The following is a 19,812-nucleotide window of genomic DNA, read 5'->3' as shown; positions in this document are numbered from 1 at the left end:
GGGGGTCGCAGCCTGAAAAGGTTGAGAACCAGTGCACTCAAGTATTACACAAATTGATGTATTGTATGCAGCTGTAACATTTGTTACCACACTCTTTTCTAGTAGTTAGTAGTAGTTATAGTAGTTATACCACACACACATCTTTATTTATTAACTTTTATAGCAATATAATTATATTATTATTGTCTATAAGGTGGTGTGTTGCATATTCCAGTTCTGGCCCACCATCTAATGGCGTAGGAAAGAAATGCCCCTGAACTTGCCAACTCCTGTGCAGTAGCTGTAGAACCTTTGTCAAATGGTGCTATACAACCATTATAGGTAGCCCGTATATAGGTTTAACAGCTTAACCACTGAAGAACCCATATGTGTGTGTGTAGTGTAGTGCAGTGGTTCTCAACCTTTTCAGGCCATGACGCCTCGAAATAATCACATTTGAACTGGGGACCCCCCCCCCACCCACAGGCACGTGGAATGTAGGAGTTGAGGCATTACATTTCGTTTGACGCTGTTCCGCACTAATCCGCAGATAAATATTGTAAAAATAGCAGATCTACAAGCTCACAACACCTCTTTCTATTATTTGACAATAATTTAGCCAATGTTTGACCAGTTTTTATAGTATAGTTTGTTGATTAGGCTACTTTTGATGCAGTAATGGTCTTTTTCTTTTTAGGTATTAAAAAGGTCTTAAAAGTCCTTAAATTGTCACTTCACTGTCATCTGGGGACCCTAATAAAAACATGTGGGGACCCACAGGTTGAGAACCACTGGTGTAGTTTATGCAGGCTATATCATCCTCATATGGCATTTTCAGTATTTTTTTTGTAAGCAATAATGACAGGCCATAGCATCATTGTAAGGGGACAACTCCATAGCAGAGCTTAACTGAATGGGCTACTTTTCGATATCTTTCCTGTTATGTCAAATAACACACATTTAAAATGACACAAAAACAATAGCCCGGCCAGCAGCTATAGAAACAACTGTAGAAACTCCACTTAAAACTTGTGCAAGTGACATTTTTCTTTTAATGACTTTCTTTTTTTTTTTTTTTAACACAAAACAAGAACTGAGCCTCTTGATGTGACGGAAATACATTTCAAAATGACCTAAAACAACTCTTACCTTGGTTGTCTTCTGTCACTGGAAGGGGAAGGTGTTTTCCCGCGTGGACTGTGTCCGTGTTGTTCAGAGGAAGGTGTTTTCCCGCGTGGACTGTGTCCGTGTTGTTCAGTGGGGTGCATGGTGACGCTCCTAAATGAACCGTCCTCTGATGACTCCTCCAGCCTCAGCTGTGGGATGCTGCCGTGTCCAAAAGCCATGCTGCTCTGTCCACGTGCGCACCTTAGCCTGCACTGTCCCAGACTGATCCTCCTACAGTACAGTAAGCCTACTTTGGCAGCCTCCTCTTCTTCCTTCGTGTCGGTTAGCCGGGGCAAGCAAGGAGAAAAGTAGGCTCCAAACCGAGGATGCTTGCTGTGGGAAGAGCTGCGCGCACCTTAACCTGCTGCACTGGCAGCATAAATAGAGCTTTACTGTAGGGGGCGCCCTCGCGGCCACCTTCTATGTTAAGTTGACTGACACTCATTAGTGGTCTCAGCTGTGCAAACAAAAAGACCTGATTGAATGGAATGTTAAGGAGGCATCTATCTCTCTCTCTCTCTCTCTCTCTCTCTCTCTCTCTCTCTCCTCCCCCCCATTGGAATGGCTGAGATTTTATTTTAAAGACAACTTTTACATTTTGTGCTGCAGATTGGGGCAAAAAAAGCCTGCCGCAAGCTGGTATATTATGACTTTGTTTTTTACTATGCTGAAGTATTTCCAATTTTCTGTACTTTTACTTCTACTCCACTACATCTCTGAGGCAAATATTGCACTTTTACTCCACTATAATTATTTGAAAACTTCAGTTACTTTGTAATAAAAAATGTTTTTCATAAAACATGCATGAACCACCTCAGCCCTGCACTTCGGCTATATGAAAATAGCAGATCTGCAAGCTCACAATGCATCGTGATGCAACGCATTGTGAGCTTGTAGATCTGCTTTTTTTTTTCTTTTTACTTGTGAAATGAGACATTCTGCATAATGGGTAATTACATTTTGTACTTAAAGTATATTTTGATGCCAATGCTTTTGTACTTTTACTCAAGTAAGTTTTGAACACAGGACTTTTACTTGTGATTTCTACATTGTGGTATGATACTTTTACTTAAGTAAAACATCTCTGTACTTCCACCACTGCTGACACTAAGGTACATTTCACCTATTCTCAACCTGTCTGCATTGGTCCTAAAGACTCCTCACTAATGTTCATTAAAAGATGACACCATTTCTGTCTACTGTCTCAGATGAGGGCCATTAGGCCTATATTGTCTAGGCTGCACAACATCATTGGTAGGCAGGTTTGGACATTTCAAACAAGATTTCAAAGTCATACAAATGTAATGGAAGTGTGACGGTGGCCAGTATGTCACATTTGACTTGCCAGTTATTATAAGAATAACAGCACCTTTTACTCCTTCTAAATAAATTCAAATCAAAACTCACAATAAAAATATCGAATGCACAATAAAGTGTGGGGTGCGTAATTATTGTGAGAATAATCAAATTAGTACTGCAAACGACTACGTCACCTTTTTGATAAGAGGTAAGGTCTGTAACACTTTGTTTCCCTTCTAGGCTATTCACAGGCTTGAGTATACCCAGGTAAGTATAACACTTTTGAATGAGAAAACTACTTTTAGTAAAATATCCCCTGAAGAGAACTGGACACAACACAGGTCTGTATAAAAAGGTAAGCACTTTATTGTCCCTAATAATAGTGGCATCTGTGCCTTAAAACTATTGAAAACATAAACACAAAAATATAGCTCCAAGCAGCAATAAACGGGTTCGAAGCATGATAGGCAAAAGGCGATATGGAACGATAGTACAATAAGACATAGAAACAGAATGGATTGAACTTGAGACAAAGCAGCCAATGCAACTAACAAATGCGCATTCTCAATAGCTGAGCAGAGTGCTGAGGGATGGTGGCTAGCAATCCAGGGTTAAGGACCTCACTCATGGACACATCAACCCATGGCCATAGACATAGACAGGAATCGAACGTTCAACCTTCGGACTCACAGGCTGTCACACTAGTGATTGAGCTAAGGCTTCATCCAGCCTGACGGTGTCTGTTGAAGATCATAGACTCTTGCCTTCTGCCTTGAACCGAGCCCCTGTTTCACTAAAACTAAGATCAGTGGTTCACAAAGCATTTATCAATAGAGAAATGTGATGTCTCCTCTGTACCAAAACTAGTGAAAGTAGCCGATCTACAAGCTCACAAAGCGTTGCTATCCAAAAAGTTGTGAGCTTGTAGATCGGCTATTTTCACAAGGAAATAGGGTATACAAAATAACTACTCTCAAAAAGGCATTTCATGTTATCTTTAAAAATTGCACATGTATTACTTGATACAGTCATGTTGTGTGCAATGCAATTGAAATGAAGTCTGCATGAGGTGAGACTTGAACCAGCGACCCTGTAGTTGCAAGGCAGATGGTTTAGCAATCAACCATTGGACCAACAGACCTGAACTGGTGAAAAAGGAGTACATGGGTATCCCAATGTTGTGGTGTATCTTGTAGACCAGGCCCATTGCAAGTTGCCGTACTCTGTCCTGAACCCGGAGCCATCCAACCCTAGCAAAATGAGCAGGGGTTAGATGGGTTGTATGTTTGAGGCCAAGAAGTAGCCTTACCAGTTTGTTTTGGGATGTCTGGAGCCTTATTTTTAAGGCCTTAGTGGTGTTGTGGTACCATGAGGCATGAGAAGCACGCATAGTCAAAATGACCTTGGATGAGGGCCCCTGAAGAATCCTCAAGGTATTCTTACCGACTAGAGAGTAAATCCTATACAAAAAACGTGTTCTTTGATTGACCTTTTTGATGACTCTTTCTGCCATTTTATCACCGGAGAGGTTTGCCTCCAAGATGGAACCCAGGTAGGTAATTTCCTCCTTTCTTGTGATAACATCATCACCCAATATTTGCCCTTGTCGACCTCTTTTTTTGTACAGAGGGGTCACTCTTGCTATTTTGAAGTCACAAGGGACCTAGTCTCGCGTGGCCAGACTGTTGCCTCCCACAATTTTCAAATGTTTCCGGTCATACAGTCTGGGACTCGGAAGCTCTGCTCATGATTAGAATATAAAGCGGATGTGAAGCCGCCTCCCCACTTCCGTTTCGTCTTTACAGTCATGCAAATTTATCCTGATATAAATACAAATCATCTAAGTATATTTAGCTTGCTGCTTAGCAGAAATGGAAATACATTTTTTTCGGGAGGTGTAGTTCCAGACTCTATATAGCATTTGGAGATTATGGAATAGTTGTCTCGCTACGCGAGAGTACTAGGGACCCGTCCATGTTTGATGGAGAGGTTTATTATGTGAGTGATGATTGGAGCAATGGAGGCGGCTGAGTCTTTTAGAAATTTGGAGGGAATATTGTCCTGTGGCTCTGTGTTGTTGTAGTGCGCTCAATTTTTTAAACACCTCTCTGTTGTCACCATGGTGAGTTTAAAATCATCTTCAGTTAGGGGCTGTGCTCATTCTAGACTCAGATTCATAACATTACTTTATGTTTTTTGGAAAATACCCTTTTAATGTGGTTTATTTTAAAGTAATTAATTGACGCATTTCAACCAATACTTGTAAAATAAATGTTTGAAAATATACAGAAATGTAAAAACATTAACATTTTGTAGAATTTTGTCGATATTGTTGATGCACAGATGGGGTCTCATCCTCTGTATTGACGAAACATGCACACTTTATCCTGGCAAAGAAAAGGCATAGGATTAGTGTTGGTTATCTGTAGTGCAGATAACCACTAAAGCCCTACATACTTTGTCATAGAAAAAAATTGTATAACTTGCAGATGTACAAGCTTGTAGATTGGCTATTTTTGTTATTTTTTGAACATTTATGGAAAAATTAATTTCCGGCCTAAAAACATGCCCAAAAACGTAGGACATATGTCCTATCTTTATCTCCAAGATCATGACTGGTAATTCTCCCAGGAGCATACCTTTCTCTCACAGGCATCTGCTCGATAGTTTCAGGCAAAGGTCGACCAAAGGTCTCTGGAAGGAAGAGAGTGGCCAGGGCAGACAGAAGAGCCAGAGAACCCAGCAATAGATATGGTAGATTCTTGTAGTATATACCTGCATATGGAGAAAAGCACATTTTAATGACTTAATAGTTTAGTATGCAGCATGTGCATGGTAGTTCACAAGTGTTGAAGTACTGTACCATACTTCTGTCAGGAAACACCTATTTAATTAACTAATTATTGCATATGGAGATACTGTAGCAATTATAGTTTGACTTGGTGGTACACTTCTACTCTTGGGAATGCTCCCTGCAGCAGCACTACACAGGGTTCACACACATTTATATCAATACATAAAAAAATAAAATAAAACACAGAGACAGAGCAGAACCCCCCACGAGATAGAGCAGAATCTACACAGCTGGAGGCTGGGGTCACTTCAGAAGTATCTGTTCAGATGCAATAGTTATTACTCCTAATAGTAATAGTTATTAAGGTCCTTACATACCGGCGAATATAGCGAATATACGCAAAATTCGGACTCGTTCCGAATAATTAAAAGACGCTTTTTCGCTTTTTCGCTTTTTCGCTCCATGTACGGAGCCATTGACTTTATAAGGTTTTTAAAAAAAACGAATAAATCGCCCCGGTGTGTAAGGACCTTTACTCTTTGACAGAGTAGAAGTTGACATTGCAGATCTATATGGACAGAAACGTACTCAGTTGCATGAGATAAGGAGCAAGGATACCGCCCACTTTGGCAACCGTGGCACAGGTGCCAAGACCTGTGTTTCTGATGGGTGTTGGGTACAGCTCTCCGGTGTAGGCAAAAATCAGTTGGAAACTGGTGGAAATGCCCAATTTACCCAGCATCTCCAATACTATGGACAGGTCAGGTAGACCTAAGCAAACAGAAGAATAGAAGAGAATAAAGTAGAATAGATGCATGTATCTATCTATTTAGATATGTTGTATGTGTGTATATATGTATGCATGTATGTATTTGTGTACATACAGTGGTGTGTTCTACCGTTATACGCTGTATACGCCGTATACAGTCCAGATTTTTTGGGGGGAAAAAGCATATACAGTCTAATAACCATATCATCCATTGAAAACACGAGAGCGTATACCCATGACCACGCACATCGTATCGTATACCCTCCGAAAAAACCTAGAACCACTGTGTACATAATTATGTGCATTCAAGTGCTTCACATTACTGAATGTACAGTATATCCAAAATGTGCAATGATTAGCAGAATATGTACACACACACACACACACACACACACACACACACACACACACACACACACACACACACACACACACACACACACACACACACACACACACACACACACACACACACACACACACTTCTGACTGGCATTGGTTTTATTTGGCATTAATGCCAAGTTAGCCACTCTTGGAGCCTGACCTTCCTCTTTTAGATAAGATTACGAGCCAAAGCTGTATGGAATGCTGTTAAGGATGACATTTTGTTTCATCTTTAGACTGAGAAGGAGTAGTCTTGTAACTTCCAACATTCATTAGTTTCCTATGATAAAGTCCCTACAGCCACCTTGTGGCACCAGCTGAATGCAGAACAGCATTCCTCCTCCGAGAACCAGACAGATTGCCACAGACAGCCGCCTGGGAAGACACTGCAGCGCCAGCCAGCTGGAGACGGACGCCGGAACCTCCACGGCTGCCGAGATGAAACAGTTGAGAAAGCGGTCGCCGTGAAGACTGGATGTGTTCAGGGACAGGCCAAAGAAGCCACTGTTTATAGAGAACCTGGGAGGGACACACACACAGCAACAGTCTCTGTCCCAGCAGTAAGTACTGATCAATCAGCCTGATCTCACACAATTTAGTATACATTGCACAGACCCAGTGCACGTCATTCAGCGCATAGCGTAGAAAATCCGAAAATCTGTGCATATGTACGGGGAGTCCCACGGAGGGTGTAACCGGTTGCAACCCAGAAGCAGAGCAGTCCCCACAACAAAATGTACGATTCTGTGCCTATCGGTACACAACTCAAATGGCGCTGAGTAGGCTCAAGCGAACGTCGCAACGATTGGGACGGCAACTCGTTCGCTTTAGCTCACTCGGTGGTCCCTCACGTGGCTCCAGTTCGCTTGAGACTGCACGCCTCCGAAATGGTTTAGTCAATGGGGGAGATACGAGGCGGCTATGCACAGGTTTTCCAGTTGTGTATGTATGGAATGACACTCCGTGCAATGTATACTAAGTTGTGTGAGATCGGGTTGGATCAATGATTGACAGATGGATGGATGATGGCTAGATGGATGGGCAGATTGATAGATAGATATATGCACGCATATATATATATATATATATATATATATATATATATATATATATATATATATATATATATATATATATATATATATATATATATATATATATATATATATATATATATATATAGAACAAAAAGGGGACTCCTGCACATCCAAAAAACCCTGTTGGAGGTGCAAGTTTAGTCAGCAGGTATATAAAATATAAAAAAGGGGGATGAACCTTCAAAGAAGGGACTGCACACTCCAGGGAACAGAGATGGACAACTTACTACTGCATAAGTATTTTATTAGCATGACGCGTTTCGCCGTGAGCTTCGTCAGGTGCTATACAAAGAATAGAATTATATATATATATATATATATATATATATATATATATATATATATATATATATATATATATATATATATATATATATATGGATGTACAATTTTTCCCTATAGAACATACATGGGCAACTGGCGGCCCAGGGGCCACATGCGGCCCCCACCTTCACTTAATGCGACTCGCAGGTTGATATCGGATTACTGATATATTATTGATTTCAGCTGTTACAATTGCAAACATGACCGGCTAGAATTACTTCACATACTTCACAGACATACCATTCTACAGTATGTGTGATAAGGTGAGTGCAAAACAACCTGTGGATACTCACCACACTAGGAAGAGTATGAGTGTTGCATTTCTGATGTTGGTGAACCTTAGCAGGTCTAGAATGTTGTGGCGCTCCTCTGGGTCGCATCTGTCGTTTGCCATGTCACTCTGCAGCAGTGGTGGGAAAAGTATTCAAATGTTTTACTTAAAGGGACTACACCATGCATTTTTACTTTCCCTTCTTTTTTGTGTTTTTGGTCTCCCCTACTCTCTTCTATCCCAAAAAAATACCCCAGTTTGAGCACTCAGGCAGGCTTTCACAGCATATCTGGGGTTTTATGTAAATTGGTCTCAAAACAGGCCAAACTGATTTTCCCCCGCACGTGACGTCACAAGCGATACAATCCCTCCCGTTTTTCAGTTCCAACATTAAAAAAATAAAAAAATAAAAACTTGTTTTCTATTTTTTTCTATCAAAAAAGAAAAAAAAAACTTTTTCCACACAGAACCAGGAGATAACATGCATACAAACTGGCTCAATAGCGCCACGTGCCAAATCAGGACAATGTGGTATTGCAGGTGAAAGTGCTTTATAAGCCAGAGAGAAGTTAGTTTGAATGAATATATCTGAGGTTGATTAGGCTCAAACCTTTTGAAAAACGTTTGAGGGACATAAACAATATGATATTAAATATTAAATATGTTTTTTAAATTCATGGTGTAGATCCTTTAAGTAAAAGTATCAATACTGCAATGTAGAAATACTCTGTTACAAGTAAAAGTCCGGAATTCTAAATTTACTTGTGTAAAAGTACAAAAGTATTGGCATCAAAATGTACTTAAAGTACCAAAAGTAAAAATACTCATTATGCAGAATGTCCCATTTCAAGTTTTTTAAATATTTTGAAAATAGCAGATCTACAAGCTCACAACGCGACGCATTGTGAGCTTGTACATTGGCTATTTTAAAATAGCTGAAATATATATAGACCTTAAGTGGTTAATGTTATGTTTAGTAATACAAATCTAAATCTAAAAAGTAACTAGTAACTAAAGTTTTCAAATGATTATAGTGGAATAAAAGTACAATATGTTCCTCTGAGATGTAGAAGTAATGTTACTTTACACCACTGCAGCATCAGCCTCCCTCTCAGTTCATTGTGTATTCTCCCTCCATGCCAAAATGTTATGTGTCTACGGCTGTCATCAAAGACAAATGTGAAGTCAATTATAATGGTTGCTGTCTATTTGTGAACATAATGTTAGATGTAGCAGGCAGGGCCCTTTATACTGTGTCTATTAGGCTTCATGCACTCCAAAACGTCTTTTTGAAGTTTTTTGTGACACATCTGGTAGCTACGTGGTCACTGGTCATTACAGCATCTGTTAGAAATGTAATTCCCAGTGTTGGGGCCAGAAAATTGGGATTACAAATAGTATTTTATAGTGTTGAAAAAGAATGTGCAAGTGAAGAATTATATATATTAGAAATAAATGTAATTGAAAAGGTTAAACAGTATGACTTAAAGTCAACTTACATCATAACCTTCAAGGATGACCTGCGGAGCCTCTACGTTGTTCTTCTTAGCAGCTTCTCTCAGTACGGCCTCAGCCTCCTCTATCCTTCCCTGAGAGATCAGCCACCGAGGAGACTCTGGGATGAACCTGCCTCGCAGGTATAGGAGAGAGAAGGTCCACGCTTTGGTTATGGAACACAGTAGAGAGGTTCACGCTCAAACAGTCAAAGAGCTTTACCTCAAAAGCAATTCATGGTCCCATACAGGTGATTACAGCGAACAGAAAATATCATCCCTTTAAAATGTAATAATTTTAAGAGAAAAAGACGTCCCCAAAAACTAAAATAACCTTCAAATCTATACTGAAAATGTTACGTTATAATTTAGTCATTAAGCAGATGCTCTTATCCGGAGGAAGTGCACAAGTGTGTATGCAGTTTCAATGTAGTGCTTCAAAGAAGGATACCAGTTAAACGTGACTGATATTTTACTTCTAACGCGTGAGGGGGCCGTGTTTTTAATTATATATATATATTTTTTTTTTCTTTTTGTTTTTAATTTTTTTTTCTATGTAATAATTGTTTTGGGCAATGAACAATAATTGAATTTGAATTAATTTGAATTGAATTGATTAATTTGAATTAATAAAATAATTAAATAAACTATTAGCATCTACACTACAGTGAGCTGTCACAAGTAATAGTGATAATATTAAGTCCCCAATATTATGAGTAAAGCTGGCTCAGTAGTGATGGTTCTTCTACAATGACTGCAACTCACCACCAGAGGGACATGTAGAGCAGGCCAGGTAGAGCTAAAGCCGGCAGAAGATACTTCCAGTCCCTTATGAAATAAGCAAAGAGAGGCAGCATCATGTAGCCAACAGCAAAGAACAGATTCATTCCCAGAGACAAAAACAGGACACGTACGTTTCCTGTCAAGATCTCAGTACCTGGAGGGAAGCAGAGGGAGAGTAATACACCAAAATAAAACACGTATATCGGCTAGAGCTCCTCCGTTCCACAGATTTCCATATACCAAGACCATACATGGGCAACTGACGGCCCGGGGGCCAAATGCCGCCCCCACCTTCACTTAAAGCGGCCTGAAGGTTAATATCAGAGCTGTTACAATTCCAAACATGCAAACATGTCTTGCTTTAATTACTTCAGTCTATATTAGTATTACAGGATTCCAATTCAAAAGTAGAAAAAATAGGCAATCTACAAGATCAAAACGTGTCGCACTGCGACGCGTTTTGAGCTTGCAGATCGGCTATTTTTGCTGCTTTTGCGTGACATTCATTCAAGTTAAAATACGGAGATAAGAGGTGTCTGCCCGACAGTATGCAATGTGGCCCTTTGGAGTGAGTGTGGAAATATAATGGCCCTCTTCATTATCTAAGTTGCCCACTCCTGACTTAGACACTGTATTTTGCAATAATATTGATATGTCGATATTATCGGTATCTAACCCAGTATGTCTAATGTATCATTTCATTGCATTCCTAATGCTGGAGTCACAGGCTGAAAATAACAGATCTGCAAGCTACCGTGCCGTGTTGTGAGCTTGTTGATCAGTTATTTTCAGCCATGACTCCGTCGCACAACAATAAAGTATAAATCAGGCTTAAATACTAGGCTACATGTTTGTAACAGAGAGGTCCTTTGTTACCTATGCACTTTTCATTATTTAATGAGTCATGTTGTACAGCCTATTTGCACTTTATTAATTTGCACAGTTACATTTTGCACAGTCATGATTTTATTGTTGAAATGTTTGGTGTTGGTGAATAATGATGAGCAAGTGCAATAGTAAGAGTGATGTTTAGAGTGCAGTGCAATAGTATGGGAAATGTGATTGGTAGGTTTGATTGAATAGAGAGTATGCACATGCGTCACTTGTCCACCGGGCCACCCCCCCTCATCTAGACTGAGTGGCAAAACATTGAGCAGCATGGAGCGTTGGAGTTTGGAAGCGCTCGTTGGAAATCACTCAACAATCCTGCGTACCACCTGTTTCTAAATGTCACATAATGCAGGAGGCAGCAGGACGTTGTGTTTTTCAAAACGAGCGCTTCCAAACTTCAAAAAATAATCACCTGCACGGAATTTATTGACAGAAAGTTGCTCATAACATGTCTACGTGGATTTTTATTTAACAAAAACTTTGCAGATAGAAAGAGGATACTTTGAGCTTTCCGTACAGCTGCCATGTTGGTGAGTTTAACGTTGTTTCATACAATCAGATAGGACTTTTCTGTTTGGATGTATGGGCTGTCAAGGCCAGAAAGTAGTTTTTTTTGCCACTCAGTAGGTGTTCCCGCATAACTTCTGGGTACGATGATGTCACGTGCATAGCCTCTTATCCACACACACCTGTTGTGTTTCCAGTATAATTGGGCTGGACCATAGTCAGGATGGCAGAGGGGGTGGTTGTGATGTGTTTTGGTAATTACTAATGATATTTAAGTTGTACTGAGAAGGAATCATTACTTGCATAGTTCATTAAGATTGTTAATATCATATGTGTATTTATATATTCATGGTGTTTATTTATGTATTAATGTATTTATTGCATGTTTGAGAACACACCTATTTGAATGGTGCAGTCTAGCTCACCTGGGCATAAAAAGCGGCTGCCAGTGAAAATTTAGAGATCAGTCAGTGAGAGAACTGAGTGAAGAGCTGCATGTGTTTTCATATGCTGAATAAATACACCTTCTGGTTAAACCCTACTCGAGGCCTCTGTACTGTTTCCAGTCACAAGTCGGGCATTCTAACAATGTTACATTCAGCACATTCCCATCCATTCTCAACATGTGAGTAGTTGTTGCATACCTAATACAAAAGCAGTAATATGGTTGGAGTTCTGGCCCAAAGCAACGATGAAGAAGAGGATGGAGAACACCGTCCACGAGGGAGAGAAGACTTGGACAAAGCTAAAAAGTGTCTGGACCGCCGTGGTTGCAAACATAACAGGCTTTCTTCCAAACCTTAAAAAAAAAAAAAAAAAAAGGAGACACAATTAGCCAACATGTGTTTTTTTCTCTTTCCTTTGCAATTTATGATTTACATGTTAGCAGTGGTGGAAAAAGTACTCAAATGTTTTACCACTGACAATACTGACAATAACCAACATACATCTGGAGCGTTTAATCAAAAGAGGCCTTTGAGCAGTTATAACAATAAAAATAAGTTGTCATTCTACTAAAACATTATCTAGAAGTGGTTACTTTCACCGAACATACAAGTTCACAGATACAAAACATCCTCTTTTTAATACACATACACATCTGGGCAAAGGGTCAAACTGTTAGTTATTATTGGTGGATTATAAACCAGATAGACCAACGATAACACAGGATAACTGACTACTAACTATCCTGAAGGTAAAAGGGTGCAATGTATGGAGGACAGTAACAGTGTGCATTTACTTGAGTAATGCACTTCATTACATTTTATGAGTATATCTATAAGTATATGAGTATGTCTATGAGTATTTCTTTGTATTCTTTTTTGATTGCTTTCACTCCACTACATTTCAAAGACAAATATTTAACTTTTGACTCCACTGCAACTCTAGGAAGGCTGTGAAGTACTCATTCATTTCAGGCCATTTCCCCACAAGCCTGAAGAGACAGAGCGTCATGGGTTGATTAAATAATCATGCCATGGGTTTCAAATACCTGTCTGAGATCTGTCCAGAGAAGAAGGATCCACACAGAACTCCCAGGTAGTACACTGAGGAGGTGAACGGTTGCTTCCACTGGTTGCTGCATACCAGGTCAAACTGCAGGTTGAGCATTTACAGTAAAGAAAGATTCCGGGTGCACCTTTGGTTAAAATAAAATTGTATTCACTAAAGTTATGGATTGTGTAGCGTTAACTTGAAAGTGTAAACACACGCACGCACGCACTGACCTCCGTGACGATGGTGGACTGGTAGATGTCTTGGCTGTAGCTCCATCCGTCCACACAGCTCTCCTGTCTCAGTTCAGTGAGGTTCACGTCCCGACCGGGGATGTAGCCCAGAGCAGACAGTTTCCTGACCTCGTCCAGTCTGTACCGGTGGCATCGGCTCTGCTCCTCCTGTCCGTTCACCACCTTGTCAAATATAACCTCTATTACAGTGCAATAAGCCGTATGTATGGTACATATGGCGACTAGGGATGCACCGATATGGAAATCCTGGGCCCCTACTGATACCGATGTTTATAAATAACAATTTGACCGATAACAGATAGCCGACACCGATTTAGTTTTGGTTGTTATTAATTCAAATTTACACTAGAAAAAGTGCTCCTTGGAGCACAAGTCTCCACCAGGTCAGGTAGGTTATTATGGCCTCCTGGTGGCGCTATAATAGGCCAATGTGAAAAGGGTGGCATTTCTTCCTCGGCCTAGAGGGAATGTGCATGCAAAATTTCACGGAAATCGCACAATGCGTTATTCATGATTTAGGAATTTTGTTCAAAACGGACCTATCCTGCAAACTTTGGAAGCCAATGTTAGCCAAGTAGGATGGAATATGAATTACCGGACACATCCATCTTGATCACATGACTATAAAGATACTGTGTACCGATGTGTGTGATTTTTGGACAGAATCTGAAGGAGTAAGAGCAAAAAATGGGTTTTACAAAACTCAGCCTCCTGGTGGCGCTCTAAAAGGCATATGTGAAAAATGCAGGGCAAAGGCTTTTCCTTCGCCTCTAGGGAATGCCTCAAGTGGCATTTTTTTCCTGGTGGGCATCTACGTGGAAAATGTTAAGGAAATCGCATGATGCGTTCATGATTTGAGGCTTATTGTTCAAAATTAACCAATCCTGCAAACTTTGGAAGCCAATCTTAGCCAATCAGGATGGAATATGGAGAATCGGACAGATCCTTGTTGATCACATGGCTTTAGACTAAGATACTGTGTACCGATTTGTTTTTTGGACAAAATCTGTAGGAGTAATATAAAAAGATTTTTTTTGCAAAAGTCGGCCTCATGGTGGCGCTATACAGGCTGATCTGAACATTTTGTGGCAGAGGTTCTGCTGTGGAGTCCAGGGAGTGTGTGTGCGACCGGGCCAATGGTGCCCATGGTTGCGGAGATTAGCTGGTCGCAGACAGAAGGACGGACACACGGACGGACGGACAGGGGGCAAAACATACTCTCTCGGAGAAAAAAAAGCAAATACATCTTCATAATGAAAAAAAATACAAATTCCAGTTTGTACACTCTCAGAGTTACAGATCCGTAAAGTGTCGTTTTGCTTCATATCCGTCATTTAGTTGGGGACCCCCGGAACCCTCTCAAGGACCCCTGGATTTCTACAAACCCCTCCCTTGAGAACCAATGCAGTAAACCATATACTGTATATTAACAGATGGAAACATGTCGTTAAGAACAATACACTGGCATCACATGCTCACCTCTACTGGGATGATGGCCTTGCGCCACTCTGCAGTTAGGTTGACATCTGGAACTAGGCAGTGGTGGCGGGGGGTGTCAGCCAGGAAGATGACAGAGAACGCACTCAAGCCATTGGGAACAGTGCTGGCACAGAGCAGGAAGAACATGGTCTGCTGGAAGCGTCCCCACTGTCCAAGGAAGGCTGTGGTCTCCTCGTAGTCCTTCATGGCCAAAGACGCATTGGTTTCCTCGTAGTCCTTCATGGTCTAAGACCCAGGAGTCTGAGAATGAAGAGAATCAAGATTCAAGAATCTCCTCTTCTTGCTGACACTAAGTAATACCTCATCAAGTCAGGTGATGTGTTACAACAATGGTCCCACAAAATACAAGAAGTCTGTTGGAAATGCCCCCCCCCCCCTACTGTCCAAGACCTCCTCATAACCCCCCATGCCAGTGCCAGCGGTGCCAGCCGCTCTACATTTGACCGTGTGTGTCCGTCCGTCCGTCCGTCCGTCCGTATGTTTGAGCATGGCAAAGAAACAACACATGCGCCACTTCAACACACACACACACACACACACACACACACACACACACACACACACACAAGCCAACTGCACACGTGCTCGCACGCGCACGCGCACACACACACACACACACACACACACACACACACGCACACACACACACGCGCGCGCGCGTAACATGCGGTCCTGCGAGGCGCACCATTGCAACACATGCGCCACTTAAAGACACACACACACACACACACAAACCAGCACCGCACGTGTGCGTGCGCGCACACAAACACACACACACACACACACACACACACGCACTTAACATGCAGACCTGCGAGGCACACCATTGCAACACATGCGCCACTCAAATACATGCACACACACACAAGCCAGCACTGCACACGTGCAAGCCAGCGATGCACACGTGCGCGCGTGCACACAAACACACACACACACACACACACACACACACACACACACACACACACACACACACGTAACATGCAGACCTGTGAGGCACCTCACACGTGCAAGCCAGGACTGCACATGTGTGAGCGCGTGCACGTGCGTGCACGCCTACTCGGGCGGCAGTGGCTCAGGTGTAGAGTGGCCGGGTAGAGTGAACTGGAAAACCGCAAGGTTCCCAGTTCGATCCCGGGCTGGGGCGCTCCCCTAGAGTTAGTGTCGAAGTGTCCTTGAGCAAGACGCTGAACCCCTAATTGCCGATGAGCAGGTTGGTGCCTTGCATGGTTTCCTCCGCCATCGGCGTATGAATGTGTGTGTGAATGGGTTAATGGCACAATCAATGTAAAGTGCTTCGGATAGAAGCGCTATATAAATGCACCATTTACCATTTTACCACACACACACACACACACACACACACACACACACACACACACACACACACACACACACACACACACACACACACACACACACACACACACACACACACACACACAGAACTCCCCACACAGAACTCCCCACACACCATGAATCACATACAGGTGCAACATCTCTATGATGAGCTGAGGGATTACCTATGCCAGGTGTCAGTTGTCAATTAAGAGTCAAGGCAGTCACAACATTGCAACATCACAACATTCATTTGAAGTCTTTTTGAAGACGTGTCATTTTTCCACTCACCTTGGAATGCATTTGGCCCCACTGCTATATACCTGCACCACTTACTTTATCACTTAAATGTGATTTGCTTCCAGTGGCACTGTTCAGTACCCTTGAAATTAATTTACAGGGATTTAACATTGATTCTCTAGTTCATATATAGCTTAATTAAATAAACTCATCAAAGGAACCGCTTACTTTTTTTTCCTGCCTACGACAACAATACGTAACGCCTTCCTGGTTTAATGTCTTACTCTCTTTCTACAGTGCTTCTGTCGATAGACTTTGAACCATGATCTGCTGTCTATTACTAGTGGCAGAGATAAAGATAGCTATACCTGCTGAAAATCCTGACATTTAGCAATAGTGCCTGTACTGCCTGTGAATGTATTCTTGGCCCAGGGCCCACGCAAAAATGTGTGCAGTAAAATAATTTAATTTTTATTTAACCTTTATTTAACCAGTAAAATCACATTGAGACCATAGTCTCTTTTACGAGTGTGCACTGGCCAAGAGAAGAGGCAAATAAATGTTACACAGCTCTGCCAGTAACAACAAATACAGGACATGACAAAAACAAACATATAACATCCGTAATACCAAATACCTACTACCAGGGAGGCTCAGAGAGAGTCTAAATAGTCTAAATAACCAAACACAGACTAATAAAAAGACTAATAAGAACAATATATCATGAAACTAGGCTAATATAAAACTAAGCGTTCACCGCGTTTGCTACTCGTCAAAGCAGGAGCAATGGCTGGAGAGTGTGCCCATGGCAATCCTTTTAAAAGTCACTAGGGGATCAAAGAAGCCAGTTTTAATCTGGTCTGTAGATAATTCCAAAGCCAAGGCCCAAAAAACACACGTTTTTTTTTTACCTGCCTCAGATTTGGTATTGGGTACGACGTAGCGCATCCAAGAGTTTGATCTGAGGTTAAGCGAATTTTGGACTAGTTCAATTTTTTAACAAATGCATGCCCTAAATAAGTAGGGCATGCATTCCCAACTTTAGATGTTGTTTCTGACTTGCATCGTTCCCGTGTAGGCCAGCACAACGGGCACCGGTCTAATAGTTTCAATTTCAGAAACAACCCTACATGCAAGTGCTATGAATATACAGTATAGTCACAAATATTGCATGGAATTGTATTTACAAGGTATTAAACAGCTTTCCTTAAAATTGTGTCAAGCAAAGTATACAATGCATTTATTTTCTTCTCTGCACAAAAAAAAAGAGTGAGACACACTTATGGGTCACAACTCAAGGTTTGGAAACCACAGCTATAGGCTACACACATTGCACCAGGCCCCATCAAGACCAGAAAGCACTTGTGGGTTAACTACTTTTAACCTGGCATCCCTATCCCTATCCCTATCCCGAATTGCTCAAACTTGTATTTATTTATTTAGTCAGCTTTAAGAAATAGGGACAATAGTAGATCTGAGCTTCTAGAGCTGCTGTTTTCATTAATCGTTTGTACAACGAAGTATAAATTAAAAAGTGGTTAACTTCCCTTTCAAATCACTGAATGTAAATTGAAAATGTCATCCAAAAGTGGTAGACTCAAAGCTCAGCGTATAATCAAGGACATTCACCACCCCAGCCACAACCTGTTCACACCTCTTCTACCACTGCAGCCAGGCGAGGAGGCCGTGGGATCAAGGGCCAGACCAGCAGGTTTATGAACAGCTTCCACCAGGCTACCATCAGAATGTTGAACAAGGCATGAACACCACCTGTTACCAGGCTGGCCTCGCCACACTGGAACACTTTCCTTTGACTGTTTTCTTATTTATCTTATTTATTTCCCCCCTAATGTTGGATGTGTTATGTGGGATTTTGCTTTTGACATGTTTCTTTCCTATGTTTTTCCTAAGTGTATTCTGATTCTGACATGAACCTACCATTTCTTTTTGTTCTACAAGCTCACAACAACAACAACAACAACACAGACACTAAAACAACATTAAAAGGAAGTTGAGACACTCACCTGTCGTCTGGTATAAAGCTCTGGGTCGTGTTGTAACGTGTGGTACAGCCTGCTGTGACCGTGAACTATTTCAAGTGAAGTTCTGTGATCTGAGACTAACAGACAGTAAGTAAACAGTGAAGCCACACCGTGTTGGGTTTTGCTCAGTCAGCTTATAGTATTAACATACTCTACCATACACATGGGAGATTTACCCAGTGGGTTTAGTTGGCCCAGGCCCAGGGGTCCCTGTGCTAAGGGGGCCCCTGAGCTTGACCCTCCGCGTGACTGCGTCACTGTTATTTGCCCTGCAAAGCCCCTGCAAAGTGCAATGTGCGTGTGACTTCAGAGGGAGGGATCCAAAAAGCAAGTGCAAAACAGCAACAATTAGATGTTCTAATGTCCACGCATTACAACAATGAGGGGGCCCATTTAGATAAATTGGGGTAGATAACATAATGTCATTATGTTATCTACTCCGATTTATCTAAATGGGGCCCCTCATCTAAATTCATTCAATAGCATCATATAACACTTGACTGTATGGTCCTTTAAGTATGTGTGTTACTAGTGTAAGGCCTTACCTGGCTGGGACAAGTGAGATTCCTTACATAAACATAAAAAAAACAACTAGTATTAGTATATTTATAGGGGCCCAAGTCTTGCAAGAAACCAGAGCCTGCCCTATTTATTACAGATAAAGTATAATGATTAATTTATTATTAAAACATATATAATAATATATCTGCAATAAATAGGTCAGCACCCGATTTTATATACAGTATATCTATATATCTATATATCTCTATATATCCAAAATCACAGACAATATCCAGTCTAATAGACCAATCATGTTTACCAACATTGAGACTGGACGCACAGGTGATTGTTTCATGCAATCAATTCCCAACATATTGTTTTGGGGTTTCGCTGGTTTCAGTTCATTCAACCTCCTCTTGTGTGTTGTTGGTTAGTGAGGCGCGTCCTAGCGAGACCTGACAGAATGGGTTTCATTTGGTGCCGGCCTGCGCGTGCATACTGGTTCTTATCAATGTGACGTCGTCTGTTAAGGGGTCTATATGATATGGATATAATATTGATGCCCTGCCCATGCACAAAAGGCCTGAAGCGATTACAAAAATAATGTATATATATATATATATATATATATATATATATATATATATATATATATATATATATATATATACATATATATATACAT

The 19,812-nt window shown here is 41.1% G+C and overlaps 1 protein-coding gene across 1 annotated transcript; it reads right to left on the bottom strand.

The window, feature by feature from the left end:
* Window positions 1-897: 897 nt before the first annotated feature.
* On the bottom strand, window positions 898-15,192 carry LOC311050042 (organic cation/carnitine transporter 2-like; the record flags this gene model as incomplete). The annotated part of the gene is made up of 12 exons (XM_084064008.1): window positions 898-916; window positions 1,129-1,479; window positions 5,085-5,220; window positions 5,828-6,010; window positions 6,691-6,911; window positions 8,107-8,213; window positions 9,584-9,710; window positions 10,343-10,514; window positions 12,403-12,557; window positions 13,251-13,354; window positions 13,486-13,668; window positions 14,986-15,192. 12 exons carry the CDS (start codon window positions 15,190-15,192, stop codon window positions 898-900), a joined length of 1,965 nt encoding a protein of 654 aa, XP_083920134.1.
* Between the last annotated feature and the right edge of the window lie 4,620 nt (window positions 15,193-19,812).

Source organism: Gymnoscopelus microlampas (assembly GCF_963454915.1).
Source record: "Gymnoscopelus microlampas genome assembly, chromosome: 8".
Lineage (NCBI taxonomy): Eukaryota > Metazoa > Chordata > Actinopteri > Myctophiformes > Myctophidae > Gymnoscopelus > Gymnoscopelus microlampas.
Note: the sequence above shows the minus strand (reverse complement) of the source record. Positions and strands in the feature narration are given on the sequence as shown.